At 42.7% G+C, this 20816-nt stretch overlaps 1 protein-coding gene across 7 annotated transcripts in view; it reads left to right on the top strand.

Moving 5' to 3' along the window:
- Positions 1-15560, top strand: part of LOC135303473 (uncharacterized) — a 39442-nt gene extending 23882 nt beyond the window's left edge. For 3 of the 7 annotated variants that reach the window (XR_010364932.1, XM_064425341.1, XM_064425339.1), the window contains 5 exons: positions 10936-11062; positions 11252-11615; positions 12845-13000; positions 13157-13235; positions 13492-15560. Coding sequence is in view for 3 of the 7 variants with exons in the window: in XM_064425341.1 (XP_064281411.1) it covers positions 10936-11062; positions 11252-11547 (423 nt within the window). In the remaining 4 variants the exon portion in view is untranslated. Of the gene's footprint in view, positions 1-8999; positions 9289-10935; positions 11063-11251; positions 11616-12844; positions 13001-13156; positions 13236-13491 lie in introns of all 7 variants that reach the window. The other 4 variants (XR_010364931.1, XR_010364934.1, XM_064425340.1 and 1 more) reach the window with 4 other exon arrangements.
- The last annotated feature ends 5256 nt before the right edge of the window (positions 15561-20816 follow it).

Here is a 20816-nt window from a genome sequence, read left to right as displayed (position 1 = left end):
AACATCTCTTGGTAGAATTCAGAGACAGCTGGTATTTAGCATATATATTGTTATTGAAAAAGCTTGTACATTGATAGCTCACATAGGCTGATTGAGGCAGCTAAGAAATAATTTCCAAAAATGATAGGAAAAATTTTATTCCATGTACCATCAAAAGCAGCAATAATTTTAGGGGCATTTGAAAGGATGAACAATTTGGGTTGGAAGGGAAATAAGAAATCATCTCATTCCAACCCCCCTGGTCTGGAACACCTTGCACTAGACCGGGCTGCTGAAAGCCCTGTCCAGGCTGGCCTTGAACACTTCCAGAAATGGGGCATCCACTGCTTCTCTGGGCAACACCTTCCAGTGTCTCACCATTCTCACAATAAAGAGCTTCCTCCTAAAATCCAACCTAAATCTGCCCTCTTCCAGTTTGAAACAATTCCCCCTTGTCTTGTCACTACTTCCTCATGGAAAAGCTGCTCTCCTTTCTTTCATGGGCTCCCTTGAGGCCCTGGAAGGCCCAGTGAGGTCTCCCTGGAGCCTTCTCTTCTCCAGGCTGAACAACTCAGCCAGTTTCACACCAGCAGTGCTCCAGCCCTCTGATCACCGTGGTGGCTCTCCTCTAGACCTGTCTGACAGCTCTTTCTCCCCTGTCTAACAGGTCCAGCTCTTTCTCCAGGTGGGGTTGCACAAGGGCAGAATCCCTTGAGAGGCTGGGAAGCCAGCAAAGACTGAGGCAAAGAACTCACGGGGTATCTCTGCCTTCTCCATATCTGTAGTCACCAGTTCTCTCTTCTCACACCCATCCTGCACAGCCTCCTTGGCTCTTCCTTTCTGACCTATGTGCTTACAGAATCTCTTCCTGTAATTCTTCACATCCCTTGGCAAGTCCTATTCCATCAGCTTTTCTGATCTTGTACCTACACATCCAAAGTATGGCTTCAGTTTCCCAAAATATTTGAGTATTTGAGGAAGAAAATTGAAAATGCTTTCATTTTAAATCCTCTATAAAATAAAAAGCTTCAAGCATTTTCTTTTGAATAGGTGAACAGGATGAAGACTGGCTATTTATATAGAAATAGATAAATATAAATATATATATATTTATAAATATATGTAATTTATAAAAATTTATACAAATCTATACACGTGTATATTTTATATAATCATATACTTTATATAATAGTTCATAGAATAATGTATCTATAAATATTATTTATATAATTATATACTAATATAATTATATAAATATATATAATAATATATAATTATACTTATTATATAATTTATACAATAATTTAGAAATTATCTAAATTTATATAAATATATATATAAAATTATCTTGAGTCTCTAGATCTTTACAATATTCTGTGCTCACAGTTTGGGGTGGGAGGGTAGGGGGAATAAAAGCGCTATACATCATGCTCATCTGATATTTTTGCTTATGAGCACAAAAAAGCCTGGTATAGCAATAATAAATACCTGCTGTCACCTAGTGCCACCATGATATTAACAAAGTGAGCCCTGATATCTGCATTTGCAAAGGGTGAACAGAGACATTGCTCAAGTGAGTCTCAGAGAATTCTCTCTTATTGTCAGCTGTTCTGTTTGTGGCTTTTCAGTGCAAAGACATCCCCTGCTCTTGTTCACTTTGTGGCATTTGGGGGCTCTTGGTAAAGCTCATACACCAGGTTACCACTTCAACTCCTGTATCCTTGGGTGGCATTTAGAACAGTATTCAGAACATTATTTTTCTTTACCCAGAGGACTAAACGATTACTTTGTCAGCTGTAGGTTGGTGTGTGCCTCTGCAGGGAAATCCATCACTGTAATAACGTAAATTCAGCTATAGGAATTCTGCAATGCACAGCAGGGTGGAAATATCCCCCCCATTAGGGATGGGAATATGCCTCCCTACCTCCAGGCAAGGTTTCTTTGAGGTAGCTCGTCTGTGGTGCCAAGCCAACCTGCAGTGGGGGTGATTTCAGCATTGTTCAGGCCTTTAGTGTGTGAATCTGTAGGATAAGATATAAGCACGCTTTAATGAGGATATAAGACTGCTGTGCTGTAGCTGAACTACGACTTCTAGGTAGTTCTTAGTGCCTTGAATCTTATTTTCATGCTCTTAATGCTTATGCTATTTAAATTCATTATTTTTGGGGCGGAATGGGTCTGTAATATGAAAATATCTTAGCACAGCAGCTGAATAATATCTGAATAAAATTGCTTGTGAAGATTCCTTGGTGGAAATAAGCATATGGAATTCACCATATAAAGGTGGCAGTGCTACACAAAACCCCTGCAGGACTGGGTGGGGGAATATGTATATTTAGGGTTTGTTTTGGTCTTTTTAAAAATAAGGGAAAAGTGTAATTTATGCCTGGATAATTAGTGGTATTTTACCACTGAAATGGACACCACTTGGAGGAATAGCCACAGGTGCCTTTCACACCTGCACGGGGTATGAAATTCCAAACAATTAAAACAATTAATGTTTTCTCCTGAAAAAAAGTCCATTGTGCTTTAGCAAAAAGCGTGTTGTAGTACTTGTAGCAAATGTGGTAAAACAGAATGTGTGATAAATGGAAAATGTGCTGTTAAAGACCTTGACACATTTTTTCATTCCCAAAAGTAGATATGGATAACTCTGTGAGCTAGTGTCATGTGCCAAGATGAATTTATTGCTGTTATTCCGTGTGAATGGCTTTTGCTTTTCAAGAGTTGTGACATGGTGCTGTTTGGGGTTTTTTGTTCTAGAAATAAAAGTGTGGTGCCATTTGGTCTTTTGGTCAAGAACTGAAAACAAGTGATAGGAGTTAAAAGTCATCTTAAATGTGAACACCTTGTCTGTATCTCTACTTATCTTCTGTGTGAAAGGAACTCTAAAAGGGAGGATACCACACAATTTTTTATATTAGATATTATTTCATTGTGTTCTGGCTTTCCTTGTAGGTGTTCACTCTCTGTTTCTTCAAAGGGCAGGAATACTGCAGTGTATCAATCCATTATTACACTTTGTGAATTCTATGAATGTCATCAGACTTTAAGTCATCATATGGAAAAAAATTTCATATGTACTCTGAGAAAGCAAGTACCTAAAAAGAAGACTTGCAGCTGACAACTCCAAAATGTCATTCCTGAGTGCTTGTGGCAGTATATTAAAATTATTTTTTTAGAAGAGAAATTTAACAGAATTTATTTAACAGAAATAAGGGGTAAAAGTGCATTTGACTTCTATTAGTTTTCATGGTCATCTTTGTCGAGAAAGGGTGAAAAAGCATTTAAGAAAATGAAAGCTGAAATCATCTGCATCCCCGGTGCAAAGCAGGAAGAGCCATCAGCACTCCGTGGGTGCTTGGTGCCACCCCTCTCCCAGTTCCCTATTTTTGGAAGGCTCTGTAGAAGGTCAGTGGGAAACATAACTCCCGGCTCCTCAGGCAAAAGCAGCCTGGATTATCATCCATGTGAAACCAAAGACGGGCTGCTAACAGAGAGCAAATAGTTACTGCTGTTAGTATTTCCTAGATGAATGCAAGCAGCTTAAATTTCAGTTGTTCTAAATTAACTGCTGAATTAAAAAAAAATATTTAGCTCTATTTTGTTTCCCCTTGGTCAATCTAATTCTTGAAACCTAATCACCGTTGCTGAGAAAATATTTCAGGAAACTATCTCGACAGAGCATTTTAATGTAAATATTAAGAGAGAAACTTTTTGCCAGTTCGATAAGAATAAATCACATATCATACATCCATAATCATATACTTCATTCATTTTTAATGTGCAATTGCTGCATTTTTATTAGGAAGCCATAAACACTGATACTGATATTTCATGTTTTATTAGTAATAGCAATTGAAGGAAGAAATTACTGGAAGCTCCAGCTCTCCAACAAGCATGTTTGCATGAGCACAACAGCACTTGGGAAGGGTTTTGGTTGTCATGGCCAAGACTGTGGTTGCCAGCACATCCTTGGTTTGGAATTGTGGCTTTGTCCCTCCTGCCAACCAGTGGCTGAGACTTTCTTGAGGAAATCTCAGTACACATTTTCTCCAAGAAAAATTGGGTTTGTCTTGTCTCTTAAAAAAGATTTTAAAATAATAATATCTTAAAGTATATTTAGAAGCTGCATTTGAAATTCCAGTTCCTCAGCAGGGGAGAAAGCACCAGTTTCACCATTCGATGAATGCCATAAGCTGATTTATGGCTTCTTTTGACGCTCAGTCATGTGGCAGGGGCAAAGGAGCAGCTGGTAATGCAACCAGTAAAAGTTAAAGAGGAGGAAATGCTATATTACAGAAGCAGAGGGATATTATTAGCTCCCGCACTCTGCTAGAGATGATGTTTGGGATGGGAGAAGCTCTTTATGGGGCCTGAAAAATTTCCCTGAGGCTTTCAGGGCTGGTATTTCCCAGTGGGAGCTGGTCTGGACCAGACTGTGCCACACAGAAATGAGGGGTCACAGATGCAGAGAGGTGCTGGACATAACTGAGCCCAACACTGGCACTGTATTCTTGTTAATTACTGCAATTGGGTGCGCTGGGTAAGAGACAAAAAAGTCAGGAGCTGAGGCATCTTGGGGAATTAAAACTGAAACTTTTTCTGAGTTTTGCTTTGTCAAATTGGGCAGGACCAAGGTGACCCCTCACTCTGCAGATGGCAAAGGGCAGACACTGACTATGGTACCTGGATTGCCACATCAGTAACCCTTGGAAAATCATTGTTCCTGTCCTTTAGAGCTCTCTGTGTGGAAAATGTGGGCCAGCCCCTCTCTTAACCTTACCAAGCTCACCCTGGTGGCCTCAAGTCTTGCTCAGACATCTCCCCATGAGAAACTGCTCCAGACATTGATTGCTCTGACAGTGAAAACTCCTTCTCCTATTTTGCCACCCATGTCCTAAGATAAGCCATCAATCCCCTTGAGTGGGCTGGCAAAGTATGAGATGCTATAATGTTTAAGAATTTAAATGTTTATAGGGAGTGAAAAGGCAAGGAAATTTGACATTAGTAATATTTAGCTTCAAAAAAACTCAAACAAAATGAAAAGCCCATAACCTCCCATCCCAATGTTCTTAAAACAGAAAGAACCTTTTCATGTAGGAAACTACAGAGAAGCATTTAGAAGGGCAAAGAAGGAAGAATTCTAACACTGAAAAAAGTGCATGTGATAGCAAATGAGGCCAGTTCTGCATCAAGGTGAGTTTTTGTAACTCTTCCCTGCATGTATTCCAGATGAAATTCCCCTTTCCTAAATACTGAGTTGAAGCATACTGACTTAAGGATACTGTTGACACTTGTGTAGTGGTTTTTTTCTTTTTTATCAGCTAGAAGTATCTGTAAACTGGAAAGCTTATAATAAATAATTAATGTAGCTTCTTCTGCTTTTCATCTCTGTGTCTGCCAACCTGGATATATTAAATTTCTTGAGCTTTGCTTCCATCTTAGTTTTGATAATCTCATATCCCTGTTGCCATTATTTATATTGCCTTGATCCATCTTGCAAAATGAGGTCAAGTTTAAAGCTGTATCTGGATCATCCTTGATCTATGTCCTATCTCTACCATTTAACACTTCTTTTTTCTTTGCTTCCTTGCTCTTCTCCTCTTATTTGTACACAACAGTCTTGTTGCTCTTTGTTCTGAATTACAACTCTTCTATTTGTAAAATAGAACTTGTTCAAGTCGTGTTTAAATTATGTTCAAAAATAGAATTTTTTTAGTAGACAGTGGAGTATTTTTCATATACCCTAAACTCTCTCCTAAATCCATTTTCACTTTTTAAAATCAAGTGTGTATTTCTGTCATCTTAAAAATGAGCTAGGTTTTTAAAATTTATTTATTTATTTAAAAAAAATAAGAAGAGGAAAAACAACAGCTTCCAAGCTGCAGATTGAAAATTAGTTTGTCCTTAGCAAGTGAGATGGTTTTGGCAGCAATCACACTAAACAGGGATTTTCCAATCTTGGCTGCTAACATGAGATTCCTTGTTTAGGATCACATTGCTTGTAGATTACAGAATTGGCCACAGAACAGACACACTACTCAAATGACAGATTTGTCCAACCTGTGCTGTGTTACAGGAAACGGGGCCATGTTTTGTAAACCAGAGCTAATATTTTCCATCTGTAACTAAGTACAAGACTGATGAAGGACATAAAAAATATTCTGAAATGGAGAGCGACTGGACGAACAAATACCCAGTCTTTAAAAAAATGCATTTCTGTTTATTTCTTTCTCTTATGATCTTGCAGCCTGATACTGCAACGTGTGAATACCCATCCCAAGGGCAGGGCTCCAAGTCACAGCCCAGGAGCTGAGCTGCAGGGAGGTGATTGGACCAGCTCATCAGAGCTCCCAGGCTTTGCCTCATGGGCCCCTAATGCCTTTGGTCCCTGTATGGTGTGCTGCAGTGTCCCGAAGTGGATTAGTAGCAGATGACCTTATGGTTTTGGATAGATGCTGGTTTGTGAGCCATTTAGTGTTCCTTGCTCCTCTTGAATAAAAGTTAATGGTGCCAATTTGAGATGCTTTTATGATTTGTCCTTGGTAGAGGACAACTTTCTTGGCAGATGCTGTTGCATTTCCAAAATTGATTTAAAAGGAAGGGGAGGCTCTGTGTTGGGAACAGGGAGCTCTGCTCAACTCATCACCTGTGGACCAAGAGTGTGTGGACAGGAGTTCCCATTTTTGAGGCATATTTTAGAAGACGGGACCAGAGGTGTCAGTGTGAGAGCTGTGTAAGATTGAAAGAAAGAAATCTTATAATGGCTCTCAATGGATGATGATGGAGATGCTCACCAGGCTGGGGCTGCCTGGGTGCTGAGGTGGTGTACCCAACAAACTGGGTTTGTGCAGAACAGACAGCCATAAACGTTTCACAGCTGTGGAAGAGGATTTCTGAAAGGGCAGAATTTGGCTCAAAGTGTTTCTCTGAGATTGTGGTGCCGGCAGCAGTCATTGGGCTGTGCTTTAATCACAGGGTGAAAAGTGCTGCCTGTGTAAAGCAAATACTCCTCTGCCCACTTGTATTTAACAGCAATGACTGCACAAAGCCCATGACTGGCTAATTGTGGTGTGGGTTGGTTTGGGGTTTTTAGCATGAAGGCTGTCAGTCCTGTAAACCACACACAGTTCCACCCTCATTTCCATCTGCTCAAGGTAGCACACAACTCATCTAGCTCTGTGGTGGAATTTCTTTATATTTATTGTACATAGAAAGGCAACTTATTTAACTTCTCAGTCTTTATGAAACATAAAATATACTTTACTTGAAAGTTTACTATCAAATAAAATGGTTTTCTTACACTTTTAGGAGAAAACAGATTGTAGTGATGCTACAGCCCCAACCTACAGTGGGTTATAAAAGAGAAATATTGGTACCCTCTCAAATGGAAACAGTATGTGGGTCTGTTACTCCAAAGACTGTCTTATCATACCTTTGGTAGTAAATGTTTATTAAAATAGTGATGAAAAATACTGGAGTGCAGTTAGAAGGTTTTAACATGATTGCTGTTCCAAAGTGGGAGTTTGTGCTGGTATTATTGTAAATTAAGATTTTGAGCAATGCTCTGGGACATATTTTCATGTTTGTAACTATAATTTCAGTGTTGGAATACTAATAATTCAAATTAGCTTTAAAGAGAAAGTTTGAGGTGTCTAGTTATAAGCGTGAACACTGGTATTGTTTTAATATAATACCTTATTTTATAAAGGAATAATAATTGATGCTTATTATTGCTTTGTAAAGTCTAGAGTTCAAGTTTTGCTGAAGTCTGATTTGAGAAACAGAGAAGCCTCATTATTAATAGCTCACATTAATTACAGGGAGCTGAGACAGCAGAGCTGAGCATCATTTCCCATATCTTCAGCCAAGAGGAATTGAAAGAGCAGCACTTTGGTGGCTGCTGTGTGGGGATGAGATTGTTTGTAGTCTAACTGAAACAAGTGCTTCGATTCCAGAGACACAGTAAAACACATCCTCCCAAAGCAAGAACTAGCGTTAAAATTGCTAAATGCTGCCTTATTTTTTTGAAAAAGGTCATGGACAATTGACTATCTATTCCCTGGGTAAGGACCCAGGGTGGTGTTTTTTTCTGGCTGCTCCAGATGAAGGCTGGTCCTAAGTCTGCTGCCTTATGCCAGTTTTGGTCAGTCATTTTCAGGGCAGACACTTGCTGTGCCCATGTATAGACTGCTCCCCTTGTCTGCTGTTGATTTTAGGATAAGTACCAAACCTGGGAAATAGAGGTGGTTCAGAAAAATAGAGATAGCTGAGCCAGTGTAATTGGTGGACCTTAGAGTATCTGCAGCTACAAGAAAAAGACCAGCTTTGGCAGACACATTTCTGCTCATCATTTGCCAGAAAGACCCATGCTGATTGTGACTAGATTCTGCTGATTGTGGCTTTGTTTATGACTGGAATTGGGACTAGCTTTAAGGCTGCCAACCAAAGTGTTCAAACGTACTTTTATTGTGGAGACATACCCCTGCATGAGGGAGCTGACACCTGCAGGAACCTGCCCCTCTTTGGGGCAGGGTTAAATTTCAATTTTCTTAGACTGAACTAAACAGTTCTGTAAGGTTTAAAGCAGTGATTAGTGCTGAGATTGAAGCCTCGGATTTTAGCTTTTATATTTTTCAGATTCTGTGCTGCTTTAATGTGTAGTTCTGAACTTCATATTAGGGGATGGTAAGCTCTCTTCACAGAGTAGGGAGATAAAACAATTCCTTCTCCAGCTGGAGAGCAAGGACAAATTATCCAAATTTCAGGCCCAAGAGCACAAACAACAGTGGATTGAAGAGAGGAAAACAAGGATGGGACTTTATAACCTAAAGTTGTAATTGACAAATTACTCAAATATGTAAATGGACGAGAACTTATAACAGTGAGAGACCCAGTGACCAGTCATCCATTTTGGGACCATCTTGGGTGTAGCCCTGGCTGGGCTCTTGTGCTGCCCAAGGTGTATCCATTGAGGCCTTTAATAAATCCCTACTTTATTCTTTAACTCTATCCAGCCTCTGTTCTAGGTCAGCCTTCACAAGGCATCAAGATGGAGGCTCCAGTTCAGGAAACCTGAGGCTGTTGGTTTGGTTGTTGAATCCTTGCACTTCAGACAAAGTTGGATGAGAGAAAGGAGAATGCTTTATCCCTTCCAGTGTTGGTCAGGGGTGAAGCCATCTTGCTGAACAGAGCCAGCCTTGCAGCTCCCACTACCAGGACCCCAGCTGGACCCTGTACCTGGTTTGCTAGCTTTGCTTGCAGAAGGAGTTACCAGTCTGGATCTAGTGACAGCTAAGGATGAAGGTCAGCCCTGGGACTGCAGATTTCCTTCTGCTCTTTGCTGGGATTGTGTTGCCTAGGGACTATCCTGGGGCAGTGCTTGCAGGTGGGATTAATACCAGATTAAATAAAAGTATGGGATGGGACCAGAGTGAATTACATACCTTATTTGTTCAGTTCTTCATATTTTTGGTAGACTGACTTTTCTGCCAGTGTCCAACTCACTCAGAAGCTCCTTTTGTGGGTGATGAGTGAATCTCTGTGCATAGTTCTGACCCTTTGCATTTCTTTTCAATGGTAAATTGTTATTTTTAGAAAGAAGTTTTACAGAAGCTATGGAATTATTATCTGTATGTTTTAAAAGGCAAGCCAGATGAGGAACAAAAAGAATTTGGATTCAAATTCTTTTAAGTTCAAGCTGCGCATTAGCTCTGTTGCTATTCATGGAATCCACTAAAAATCTGCCTTATGGCCTTTTGGATTTGTTCAGTTCTTCTTTCATCTTTTAAAAATTTGGATCTTCAGCCTAATTAAACCCTAGGAAAATAAGAATTTGATTTAGCTGAAAATTTGCTAGGCAGACATGGAAGAAGCTGGTGCATAAACTGTTAATTGCTGCTATGTGAGGACACAAGCAGGAGGAATACATGAAGCAAAGTGGGACTGTGGCGTCACTGTTTGGGGAAAGCTGTTGTTTTGCAAAACATTTCTCTGGATTAGGGAATAACCTGGGATGCCCTGGAGACATACCTGGGCACCAAGTCAGAGTCATGCACAAACACATGGCAAAGGACTGACTTGCACTTGACCATTTGCTTTTCCATGTGCACAGCAAGAAAGGTTGGTCAACCAGGCAGGCAAAGCAAGAGGCTGCCACCTCCCTGTGGCACAGCCATGGGCTCCCCAGGCAAGGGAAGTCTTTGAGAGGGCAGCAAGGACAGCCAAAGCCAGATGGGATGGCAAGCTGCTGGGAAAACATTAGGGAAGGATGGGGGGAAAGCTGCAGTATTTGTAAATATTATCTGCATCGAGTTCAACGTGCCTTGGTGTTGTGAAAAGCTTTGGCAGTGCTTTGCAGTGAATTACGTCTGCAGTGAAATGTGAGCAGATCAAAACTGGAAGCAATGATGCTAAACACTCCTGAGGCTTTACCCTTCCAAATGTTTATGTTTATGTGGCTCCTGTTTTGATCACCTGCTTACAGTTGACTGTTTTCCCTTTCCTCCTTGGATTTTAAGGGAGCAGCAGACTAATAAAGGGCAGGATTTCTCTTCCTCCTCTGTTCTCATACTCTGTTTGGAAGAGTAGTGAAATGTCCTGGCAAGCAGATCTGAAGCAGGTCCCTAAGCTATTGGGAGACCTAATGAGGGTCTCTGTGTTGTGTGTCCAGTACTCACAACATGCTGTCAGACTAGAAATGGGAGTTTTGGTGTTGTTAAAACGTGAGAAAAATAATTTTTTATTTCCTGTCCTCATAAACACCAAGCCCTGCACATTATGGTGGCCTATGCTTAGGTCCTTGGTGAGCCTGGGCTTTCCCAGTCCACCCCTCATCCTCCAACTCATTTTCTGTGCAGTTAGACAGCCTGGGGCTCTGGGTTAAAGCAGAGGATTTTAATGGGATGCCATTCCCCTCCCTGATAGACATCATCCACAATTTCCTCACCACAGGGGATGCTCCTGGGGGCTGATATTTCATATCACCAGCTTGCCATGCCCGTCTATGACAGGGAGAACATTTTAGTCGCTCGCCTTGTTGGGTTGCAAACCTTTATGAACACCGCAACGAATATCCCCGGTAAGTGGAAGATTAATTTCTGTACCACCTGGCAGCAAGCTGTGGATTAGGCTGCTGTCCCTCGTGTGGGTTTAATGTTGGAGGAATGGGGCACTGGAGCACGCAGACAATCAGCCTTTTGTTTAAACAATGAGCTTCTCGGTCTCGTTAGCCAGCGCTCTTAAATTTTCATTTTATTCTGGAATGCAGGCTTGTGTGATGTGGAGAATTGCTTCTGCACAGAGAGACTGCAAACCTGTTCAATTAAAGGAAATGCTCAGATCCAGCTGTTGGAGTCCCATGAATGCCAGGACTCCTCACAGGGTAAGACCAGCGCACTCTGCCCTTGGAACAGATACGACGATTTGCGCCCTAATTCTCCTGAAAAAAAGAGTCTTTGTTGGGAGAGGACGACTGGGGAAAGGAGGAGGAATGCAGAGCGTGTGCAGAAAATGCCCAGTGAGACCAAGTTTTCTGCAGATAACAGAGGGGGCTCTATAGCATGAGCCTGGTAACGAGGCACCACCAGAAGCACGTACGGTACAAGCTCCTGTTACAGCCATAGAATTGCCTTGTAAGTTTGTAAATGCTTTCCTCTCATGAAAAAACATATGTTGTGGAGTAACTTACCCTGTGCTTTCACTTCCAAGGAGCAGGCCAACAAGCACAGCCCTGGTGTGTGACCATACACTGCACTATTTTTGCCTGGGCATTTGGTTATCTTGGTTTTGGTGACAAGTTTCTGCACGCTTTTGTAGGTGGCAGAGGTGTTGGGTGTTGGATGGTCACCTAGATATGCCAGATGTTTTTGTACAGGTCTTTTTATGAAAGCCCTTTTATATCTTTTATGTATAGCTACACATACCAATAGACATTTTTATATATTTATATATATATAAATATATATAATTTATCTAAATATTTAATATTATATATATTTATGCATATATATAAAGGGCTGTAGCTGTTTCAGTAGGTGCTGAATACACTTCAGCAACAAATGCACAGCAGCTGACTTAATGCTCATGTCTCAACCAAGAGCTGAGTTCCCAAGGCTGAGGCAGGGGAAGGAAGACATTGGAATGGGATGAACCACAGGAAGAAATTATGGGCTTCACCTGAGTGGCAGAAGCCATCTTCCTACAAGCACCTGGAATCCTCACCCCAAAGCAGGGGCTGGTAACCTCTTGTCTGACTTCAGGAACCATTGTGTCTCTGGAAATGCAGTTTTCCCCACTCCTGCTGTTGTTCCTCCCTCAATCTCACTTTGTTGACTGTTTAAAAATTGTGACATAAGGGCTTTAAAAAGATACTAGTCACAGTTTCGGCTGCTAAGGTGGAAATGGGTTTCTGACTGGCCCTCAGTGGCAGGGAGGCTGCTGCTGGCCCCTAGGCTGCACTCGTGCCTTTTGTCACACAGGCTAAAACAGAAAAGGTTGCATTTTCATTTACTAGCTGGGCCTGTGAGGTGCACAGGATAACAAAATCTCAATTGTTAATTAGCTGCCCCAATTGTCTTTTTTAAGTCAAGTATATGTCCATCTTCCCCCTTATATTAATATATATATATAAATATGTACACATATGTAAATATATATGTACTTGTATGGCTGGGTGTGTATGTGTATAAATACACACACATATCTATAGATACATCATTTATGTACGTGTTAAAAAATATATAAATGCCTGACTTTATTGCCAAGTTGAGAAAGGGCTCTGGTGCTTTAAATCAGTGCAGAAGATGAAGCAGCTGTTGGGTCAAATCTTTGCAGCTTTTCTATTGTGTGATTCTTGTTTCAGGCAGCAGCTGAGCCCACAGGCTCTGTGCAAGAAATTTTGCTGAAGAAATCCCCTCTGCACGTGGCCAGCAGCCTGAATCAGCCTTTTCTGGTGGATGGTGAAACAGTGGAAGACCTTTAAAGCGAATTGCTGCCATGGGGTTTGTCTGGCTGTGAGGTATGTACAGCACCCTTGCCCCTGCTTCATCTATTTAGTGTTAAAGTGTGTTTTATAGGCACATTGCTAACAAGAGATTGAAGGAGCTGCTTTGTAATCAAAAATAAATAATTCTAACTGTCTGCATGATATGATCTATATGTGGTTTTCTTTCAGGTAAGTTAAGATGCAAAACCAGAGACAGGTGTGGTCCAGCTGATGAGGTGGTATATAAATCAAGAGTTGGGACACTAAGGTGAGTGGCTGAAAACTAACACTTAATACCTCCCTGCACTGTTCCTCTGTGTTTGGGGCAACTGAAAATGGGGTAAACAGTAAAAAACAGCTCCAGAGCCCAAGCTTTACTGAGTTTTTGTCTCCCTGACTAGTGTAGAGGCTTGCCACATCTCTCCTACAGCAGGCTGGGAGACTGACCCTTCCTTAGAGCTATAAACTCAGATTGTTGCAATGAGAAATGTCTCTAACTATTATTTACCTTGCTTTGGATTTAGGTTTTTTGCAGATGTGCTTCCCTGAGGAGGAAGAGGGGACGATTTGGCTCCAGGAGCTGCAGTTTTGTCCCACCCCATGTACCTGTTCCTGCAACCTCAGCATCTCTCCTGCTGCTGTGGGGGTGCTTCCCTGAGATCAGTCTGCCAGCTTGCACCTTCACCTGCAGGGCTGTGGCTCCTGTAGCCACAGAGACCTGCTCCTGTGTGCAGGGAGAGTGTTAGGCCTCCCTTGACAGAGCCAGGGCCGTGCTGAGAGGGGGAGTGGGACACAGAAAACCCTTCCAGCCTGGAGGAACCAGCAGCACTGCAGGCAGAATCCTGTTGCACAGCAGCCAGACTGGCTGGCACCCCAACAGGGCACTTCATCCCCAGACAGCTGCAGCTGGCCGTGACAACAGCCATGCTGGGCAGGGCTGGAGCAGGCTGCAGGGCAGCTATGGGGGGAATGCAGTGGCACCCAGGGGTGCTGCTTCCTGCACTGCACAAACCACACGTGCTGTACGCGTGAGACACAAACCCCTCGTGCCTGCCCCCAGTGCACACCACGCTGGAGACACAAAATACACAGCCCTCCTCTCCTGAAACACACACCACCCCTGCTGCACAGCACTTCCACTCTGCTCACGTGGCAAGCAAAGTAGGGGTGTGCTGCAGACATGGGGTACAAGCCACATCAGCCAGCCTCAGGGGGCAGGGTCTGGGTGCTACTCCTGCTTTGCCAGTTCAGGTTTCCCAACCCCTTCCTTTTTGCACTGCTGGGATTGACAGTAAGCAAAAACAGAGCTCAGCACATCCCCCCTGGGTAGGACAGCAGAGAAAGCAGCATTCACCATCTCCATTCTTTCCTCTGCCCATCACCTTTAACCAAACAACATCCATGAGATTTGTCTTAGACCATCTCAGCCTTCCCAAAGCACTTGTCCTGTTGACCCTCAATAATTTCAGGATGCATTCAAGTCTTGCTTGAGGCAACGCTGTGCCTGCTGGTTCACACTAAGCCATGCACAGTGCTAAAGACACAGCTGGGTAGCTCAGGAGCAGAAGGCTGTTACAAGCTGGAGACTGACACTCATTTCCCCCAAATATTTGATAACAGTGGTTAATTTCAATGTCCTACCTGAGTCACTTGTTTGAAGCCAAGTAACCAAAACCAACAACAACAAAAAAAGCTTTTGTACCTTGGCACTATGGTACAGCAACCATCCCTCTGCAGTGTGGGCTTCAAGCTGGTTGACTTAATTCAAAACTGTCTGGTCAAAGACAGTTTATTTGCCAGGTATATGCACCCTTTTCCAAGTAAAACATTCCATCTCAGTAAGGTGGTTAACAGCCCACCCTTTCACCCTTAGGAGAAGCAGATGCCGACTCCAGCACTCCACAGCAGCAAGTCAGAGGCAGTCCCCAAACAACTCTCTGCCTGTGCTGTGGCACAGCAGATGCTCAGCTAGGGAAGAGCCAGCCTGCTCCCCTCTGTAACCCAACTCCCCCTGCCACAGCCTGGGTGTTTCAGCTGTGAGGGAGCCTTAGCAGGAATGCTGCAGGACAGTGCTCCTGCCTGCTGAGCATAGCTTTGATGGTCACACATCTTCCTTCTAGCTGGAGGGACTTGCATGCCCAGCAGGCAGGCAGAGACCTGCCTTTCTCACATAACTGCTCCTGGTGCTGTTAATAAACCAAGCCTGGAGCAAGAGCTGTATTTTGATTGATCCTGGACAGAGTGACTCACCAGGTTTGCTGTGGTGGAAGCAGCGTCTTAAAAAAATGAAAACAATCAACAACAACAACAACACAAACAAACAACAACAAAATGCTATTAAGCACAATAAGCTGTTGCATGTTCTGCCTCAGGGTGCAGGCCTGTGCTGGGGCTGAGAAGAGCAGGACATACTGGTTTTTTGGGGATTTTTAAATTGTTTGTTTATGTATTGACTCACAAGCAGGTGAGGGCACTCTCCTCCCCTCTGGAATCCTTCAGCATCTGAGTGTCACTTGCTCTGTTCACCAAGAGCCACCCACCAAAATCCACTCTCAGCTTCAGGCCACCAGCAGCACGTCCTTGGAGTTCACTGGGGAAAAAACAACTTTTCCTGAAGAGTTTATGAAATTTGGAAGCAGTGAACAGTTCAGAATTCACACAAAAGGAGTGCATATCTTCAGTAAAACCAAAGTATGAAAATTCCCTCCACCAATACCCTTCTGAGGTACCAATTTCATGAGTATTAACAACAGAGTAGCACTAGGTGGTTTCTCCCAGGCCTTGTCAAAGGGAAAAGACTCTGGGGATCCTTTGTTATTTCTGATAAAGGTTTTAAATTACACATCTAGCTCCTATTTTAGAAGGGATTTTGACACCAATGAGAAGAATGCTGTTGGTGGTAGGGGTGAGGGGGACCTGCATGCCTTGCTGGTGAAGGGTCACACAATGTGTGACAGGTAACACAATGTGTGCTGGTGCCTCCTCCCATCCTGAGACTCAGGCAAATCCACTGCAACCTGCTGGACATCACAGGAAGCCTCACAAGTATGGACACAAACCAAAATCAGGTGCAATCACATCAAAGAGTAAGTTCTCCAAAAAAAAAAAAAAAAAAAAAAAAAAAAATCAGGTTATTACAGGTACAATCAGGTATAACACCAGCTCAGGGTGCCATGAAGTCAAAACATCCACTGAACTACCAGCACAACTTGAGTTTCTGCGAAGTACTAAATTTTGTATGTCTAACCTTGAGTCTAATGCATCTTAACGGTTACACCAATATATTCTGACGTATGTGCTAAGGTGTACAATACTTGATATTTAAACACAGGCACAAGAGCAGAGTTCCAGAAACTGAACAAAAGCATTTTCATAGGTTGTCTAGGTTATCTCACCATTATTCTGTAATGAAAAATACATCCACAATGGATTTATGTGCCTCCATACCTGATCCATGCTTGCCAGCTACATAATGCACTCTACTGAAGCCCATTGTCAAGTTTGCAAATAAAGCAATGCTGGACAATCTTAATTCCAGGGACATCTTTTGTGTTGTCTAAATCTACTCTTTTTCTTTGGCATTTGTATTTCATTTTTCCTTCTCCTTTGACTGAGGCCAAGCAGACAATTTCCTTCATTGCCCTCACAACGTGGGTGTCACCTGTTCTAGACCCAGTTGTGGATTTAATCCCAGTGATCCAGAGGAAGGAGCATCCTCCTAGCTCTTGGGACAAAGAATTAAAATTAAGTCTTTCTGGCCTTTTTTTTAGTGAAGGCAGCTGGTCCAAAGCTATTTCTAGGTTAGAAAAAGTGCCTTTATTGCTGTAACCATCCCGTGTAGAGGGCTGGACTAGAAGTAGTCTCAAACAATGGGCAGAGGAGTCAAGCAGCAAATCCCCCATATGGAGTCAGTAACTCTTATCATGTGACCCAGGAGACATCATTCATGTTGCAACTTGGATGATATTTCTGGAGTGAGCCATGAATTAATTACTGGAGGCTGGTCCCATGGAAAGCATTCCTGTTTGTCACCGACTGCCACCCAGGACACTGGGGGCTTGATGCTTGTTGTGGACACAGCCACATTAGCCTGATGGAGTCCAAAGTGACAACAGCTTAAAGAACTAAACTCGCCCTTGTGCATCCTGCAGGAGAAGGATCGGCATCATCCAGTAAAGCCTCAGTATATGCAGTACTCAAATATACCTTTGCATACTTAGAAGGGTAAACATTAGGTTTTAGGAAACCTAGTTTAGTTTTTCTGCTTCTTAACACATTTCTGTGATATTCTGTGACAGCTGCTTATCTGTCACAATACAGCTGGTTGTATTGATCGAATCACCTTGATTAGCACAGGTTTATTCTCATTACCATGTGGCACACAATCATTTATCCCCAACCTCAAAAGCAGTGGAGGCAAAAAGGAACTGACCCCTTGTTAGTCATCCTCAAATGATTAGGCCTGTATGGATACTATGGCACACACAACCTTCATTTTCCAGGGGTTTGCAGAAGTTTTATCTGTCACATTGCAACAGTACTATTTGTTTGGGCCCACTGTTTGAGACTGTAAAGGTACTTTTTCTAACTTAGCAATAGCTTTGGACCAGCTGCCTTCACTAAAAGAAGGGCCAGAAAGACTTAATTTCCTTCTTTGTCCCCAGCATGCAGCTACGTAATATGTTCTGGAAACTTTGACTATTTGAAGCAAGAGATAGTCATTTGTCTTTATGGGCTGCATCAAATGGTGGATTTAAAACAGTTGGGAGCGTACAGAGCAAGGGTAGGAACGAGGAAACTTGGTTTGCTTCCTTGGTAACAAAATCTACAGCACAGCAGGAGAACAGAGCATGATAATTAGGGAATTACAGCTGTTAGTCACAGAAAATATGCTGCAGTTGCAGGTCAGGGACCTGAGGTTGTAGCACAGGAAGGAAAACTGTAATTTAGAGTCTTCAAGGAACTCACTGCATGCATCAGACTTCTTGCTACATATAGCATCTCTACACCTGTTTTCCAGGGTGGAAGTCCAACAGACAAGAGCAGAGATCAGCAACAAACCACCAAGGAAATAAAGTTTCCCTACAATAGCCAGCACAAGAACTATTTTTAATGAGAAATGGATATTCCATTGACTCTTGTTCATCCTCCCTCTTTCTAAGCAGAACAATCTTTAGGAAGAGGGAGACGACAAACTTGATCCATGTAACTATTCTGGGAGCTAGCATCTCCCTTAAGAAGCACCAGTTGTTACAAGGGATGAAACTGGGCTTGGCTTGGAGACCTCTGTGTATTATCCCAGAGTCTTGTATTAGTTTCCTGCAAGGAAACTGAAAAGTTCCTGAAGGGAACTGAAGAATACAAAAGGAAATACAAGCTTCACATTGAATGCAACACCACTTGATTTTCCTAGCCTTCACCTTAAAAATGACAAATTCTAATCAAGTGCTCAGGAACAAGTCCAACAGATGCCCACAATAACATCACTAAAGCCACTCTGCCACAAGCCTTTAAAAGGAGAGGACCAGCTGGTATAGTTTAAAGCAAATCTATTACTTGTGCTTTATTGTAACCTTTGATCCATCTAAACCCCCCATAAGAAATTCCTCATTGCCATTCCACTCAAGAAGAGAATTTTTATTCATTTATTCCACCCAGTCTCCTCCACCTTTTTTCCAAACTGGTCTTGTCTGAGGTTTTGAGATAATCTTTCATTCTAAAACTTCTAGTGTGCAGAAAAGGATCTTTCTTACTTCTCTCTTCTTAAATTAAGTAGCTTCAGAAACAAAGAGCTGACTCCTACAGGCGGGAACTGCATCCTAAGGGACCTTGAGGGAACCTAAACTTGCTGAGGAAGAGAAGACACACCAACCACTCCCTGAAGCTGACCAAGAGCTGACAGCTTCTTTTCTTCACACCTGCACCTGTGCTGCCCAACCACAGAGCTCAAGATTCAGAGGCCAATGCCAGGAGAGCTGAGACCATGAGGCTCAAAGCTCTCCACAAGGCATAACAGTTCCTTCAAGTGATAATAGACAAGACTTTCAGCATTTCCTTGCTGTACCAGTTAGCAGCTTTACATCACATCTCAGCCAAACTCATTCTTTCCATGGAAGAGCAGCTATTAATAACTTCCTACCTCCCAGTCCAGCCTGCTGACCAGTAGCCAGGCCTCCCTAGTTCTCCTTGAAGCCTGGCAGCATGCCACGCAGATCAACTAATTCAAACTATTTTGGACAGGAAGATATTTCAGTGTCCTAGACCCTCAAGTTGTCCTAAGCTAGCCTCTGTTTCAAAGGAGTATTACATGATTCACCCACTGCTCTCCCTTAGGTGAGGTGTCACAGTGAGAGCTCAGAGGTGAGCAAAGCCCCTGAGCTCTGGGGTAAAACCCTTCCCTTGGTACCCTACCAGCTCTCTGGATGTCAAGTTTTCCTGACCCTGTAAGCTCTGAGGAACAGTTGGAAGCACCTACAGTCAACCAAAGGGCTGCAACATTTCTGTTCTTGGTGAGCTGCTCACCCTAGAGTCTTCTCCTCAGTCAGAGTTAGGTGTCAGTCAGGTTTATGCATTTGGAGGCTGGGGCAGTTGTGCCAGGTGCTGGTGGATCCTTCCTCCTTGCCCTGTCTCTGGTCAGCACAGACTGGCAAAGGCAAGTTGGCTCCCAGTCCCTATTCAAAGGACAGCCTGTATTCTCCACCTTTCTGAGACACAACACCTCAAAGGAGAGGCATTGCTGCCATTTGGGACAGGATTTCTTTACATTCAGAAGATATATTAGCTGAGATGCATCTCAGTCCTGTAGCTTTTTCACCAGAGCCACTAAACCGTAATAATGTGACATTTGGTTTTAAAGCCTTCCAGAGGAACACTGCAATTGGCATTTTAGAGCCCCAGGCACTGACTTGCCCTAGATGTGCCTGCACCCACTTGCTGGTACTTGTGCAGTCATTCCTCTAGGGGAGACAAGGATTCACCAGGTCTTGGTGCAATGCACCCAGTTCATCTCAATAAAAGTTTTGAGTCCAATCCTCATAGTGCCAAGTGCTCGATGCCATTTTTAGAAAGCAGAATAACTAAGTATTTAAGGACAGATCCTTCCCCAAATAGACAAGAGCCAATCAGCAGCTGTTTCTCTGGAAAGATTTTGCCAACACTACAAATGCTCCATATAGAAGCAGAAAGGCACTACTTCTGAGCATAAATGCATGTTAGATGACATTGCCACTAAATATACCAGGTGACTGTTAGCACAATTGGTTTGCTTCCAGTCTGGTTCCCCTCTTTGGTGTGGGCAGCAAGGGCATCTTAAATGAAAAAGCCCCAAGATGAATTTAGTTTAATGACTGAGTGTGAAGGGGGGCAGGGAAGAAGGAAAGAGAACCAATATTAAGTGTGGAAACTAATACAAAAAGCTTCTGGGATATTAATAGTGTGCTGAACTAATAAGATGCAGTCAAAGCTATGAAGTTTCTGCAACACCGCAGCAGCTGCTACAGTGAAGTAAGGGACTAGAGTGGATCTGTGTATTTACAGCAGTTATCTGAAAGCCTGGGCATGTAATTCCACTCAGAATCCCCACCAACACAAATACATTAAAAGCAGACTGAAAAAGCTCCTGTAAACCCACTAAGTACAATAGCTAAAGTTTCCACAAGGAATAATTCATAGCATTACAGTTATGCTCACAGAGATGGACAAGACCCTCTCTGGACTGAACAGAGAGCAGAAGCTCTTGCTGAGAACACGATATACAGTAGCAGCTCAAATACCTTCCGACCCTCTTCACTGCTAAAAACCCCTCTGGGACAGGAATCTGTAACATAAAGAAGTCCCATAGAAGTTAGGC

This window comes from Passer domesticus, chromosome 6, assembly GCF_036417665.1.
Source record: "Passer domesticus isolate bPasDom1 chromosome 6, bPasDom1.hap1, whole genome shotgun sequence".
Taxonomy (NCBI): domain Eukaryota; kingdom Metazoa; phylum Chordata; class Aves; order Passeriformes; family Passeridae; genus Passer; species Passer domesticus.
Note: the sequence above shows the minus strand (reverse complement) of the source record. Positions and strands in the feature narration are given on the sequence as shown.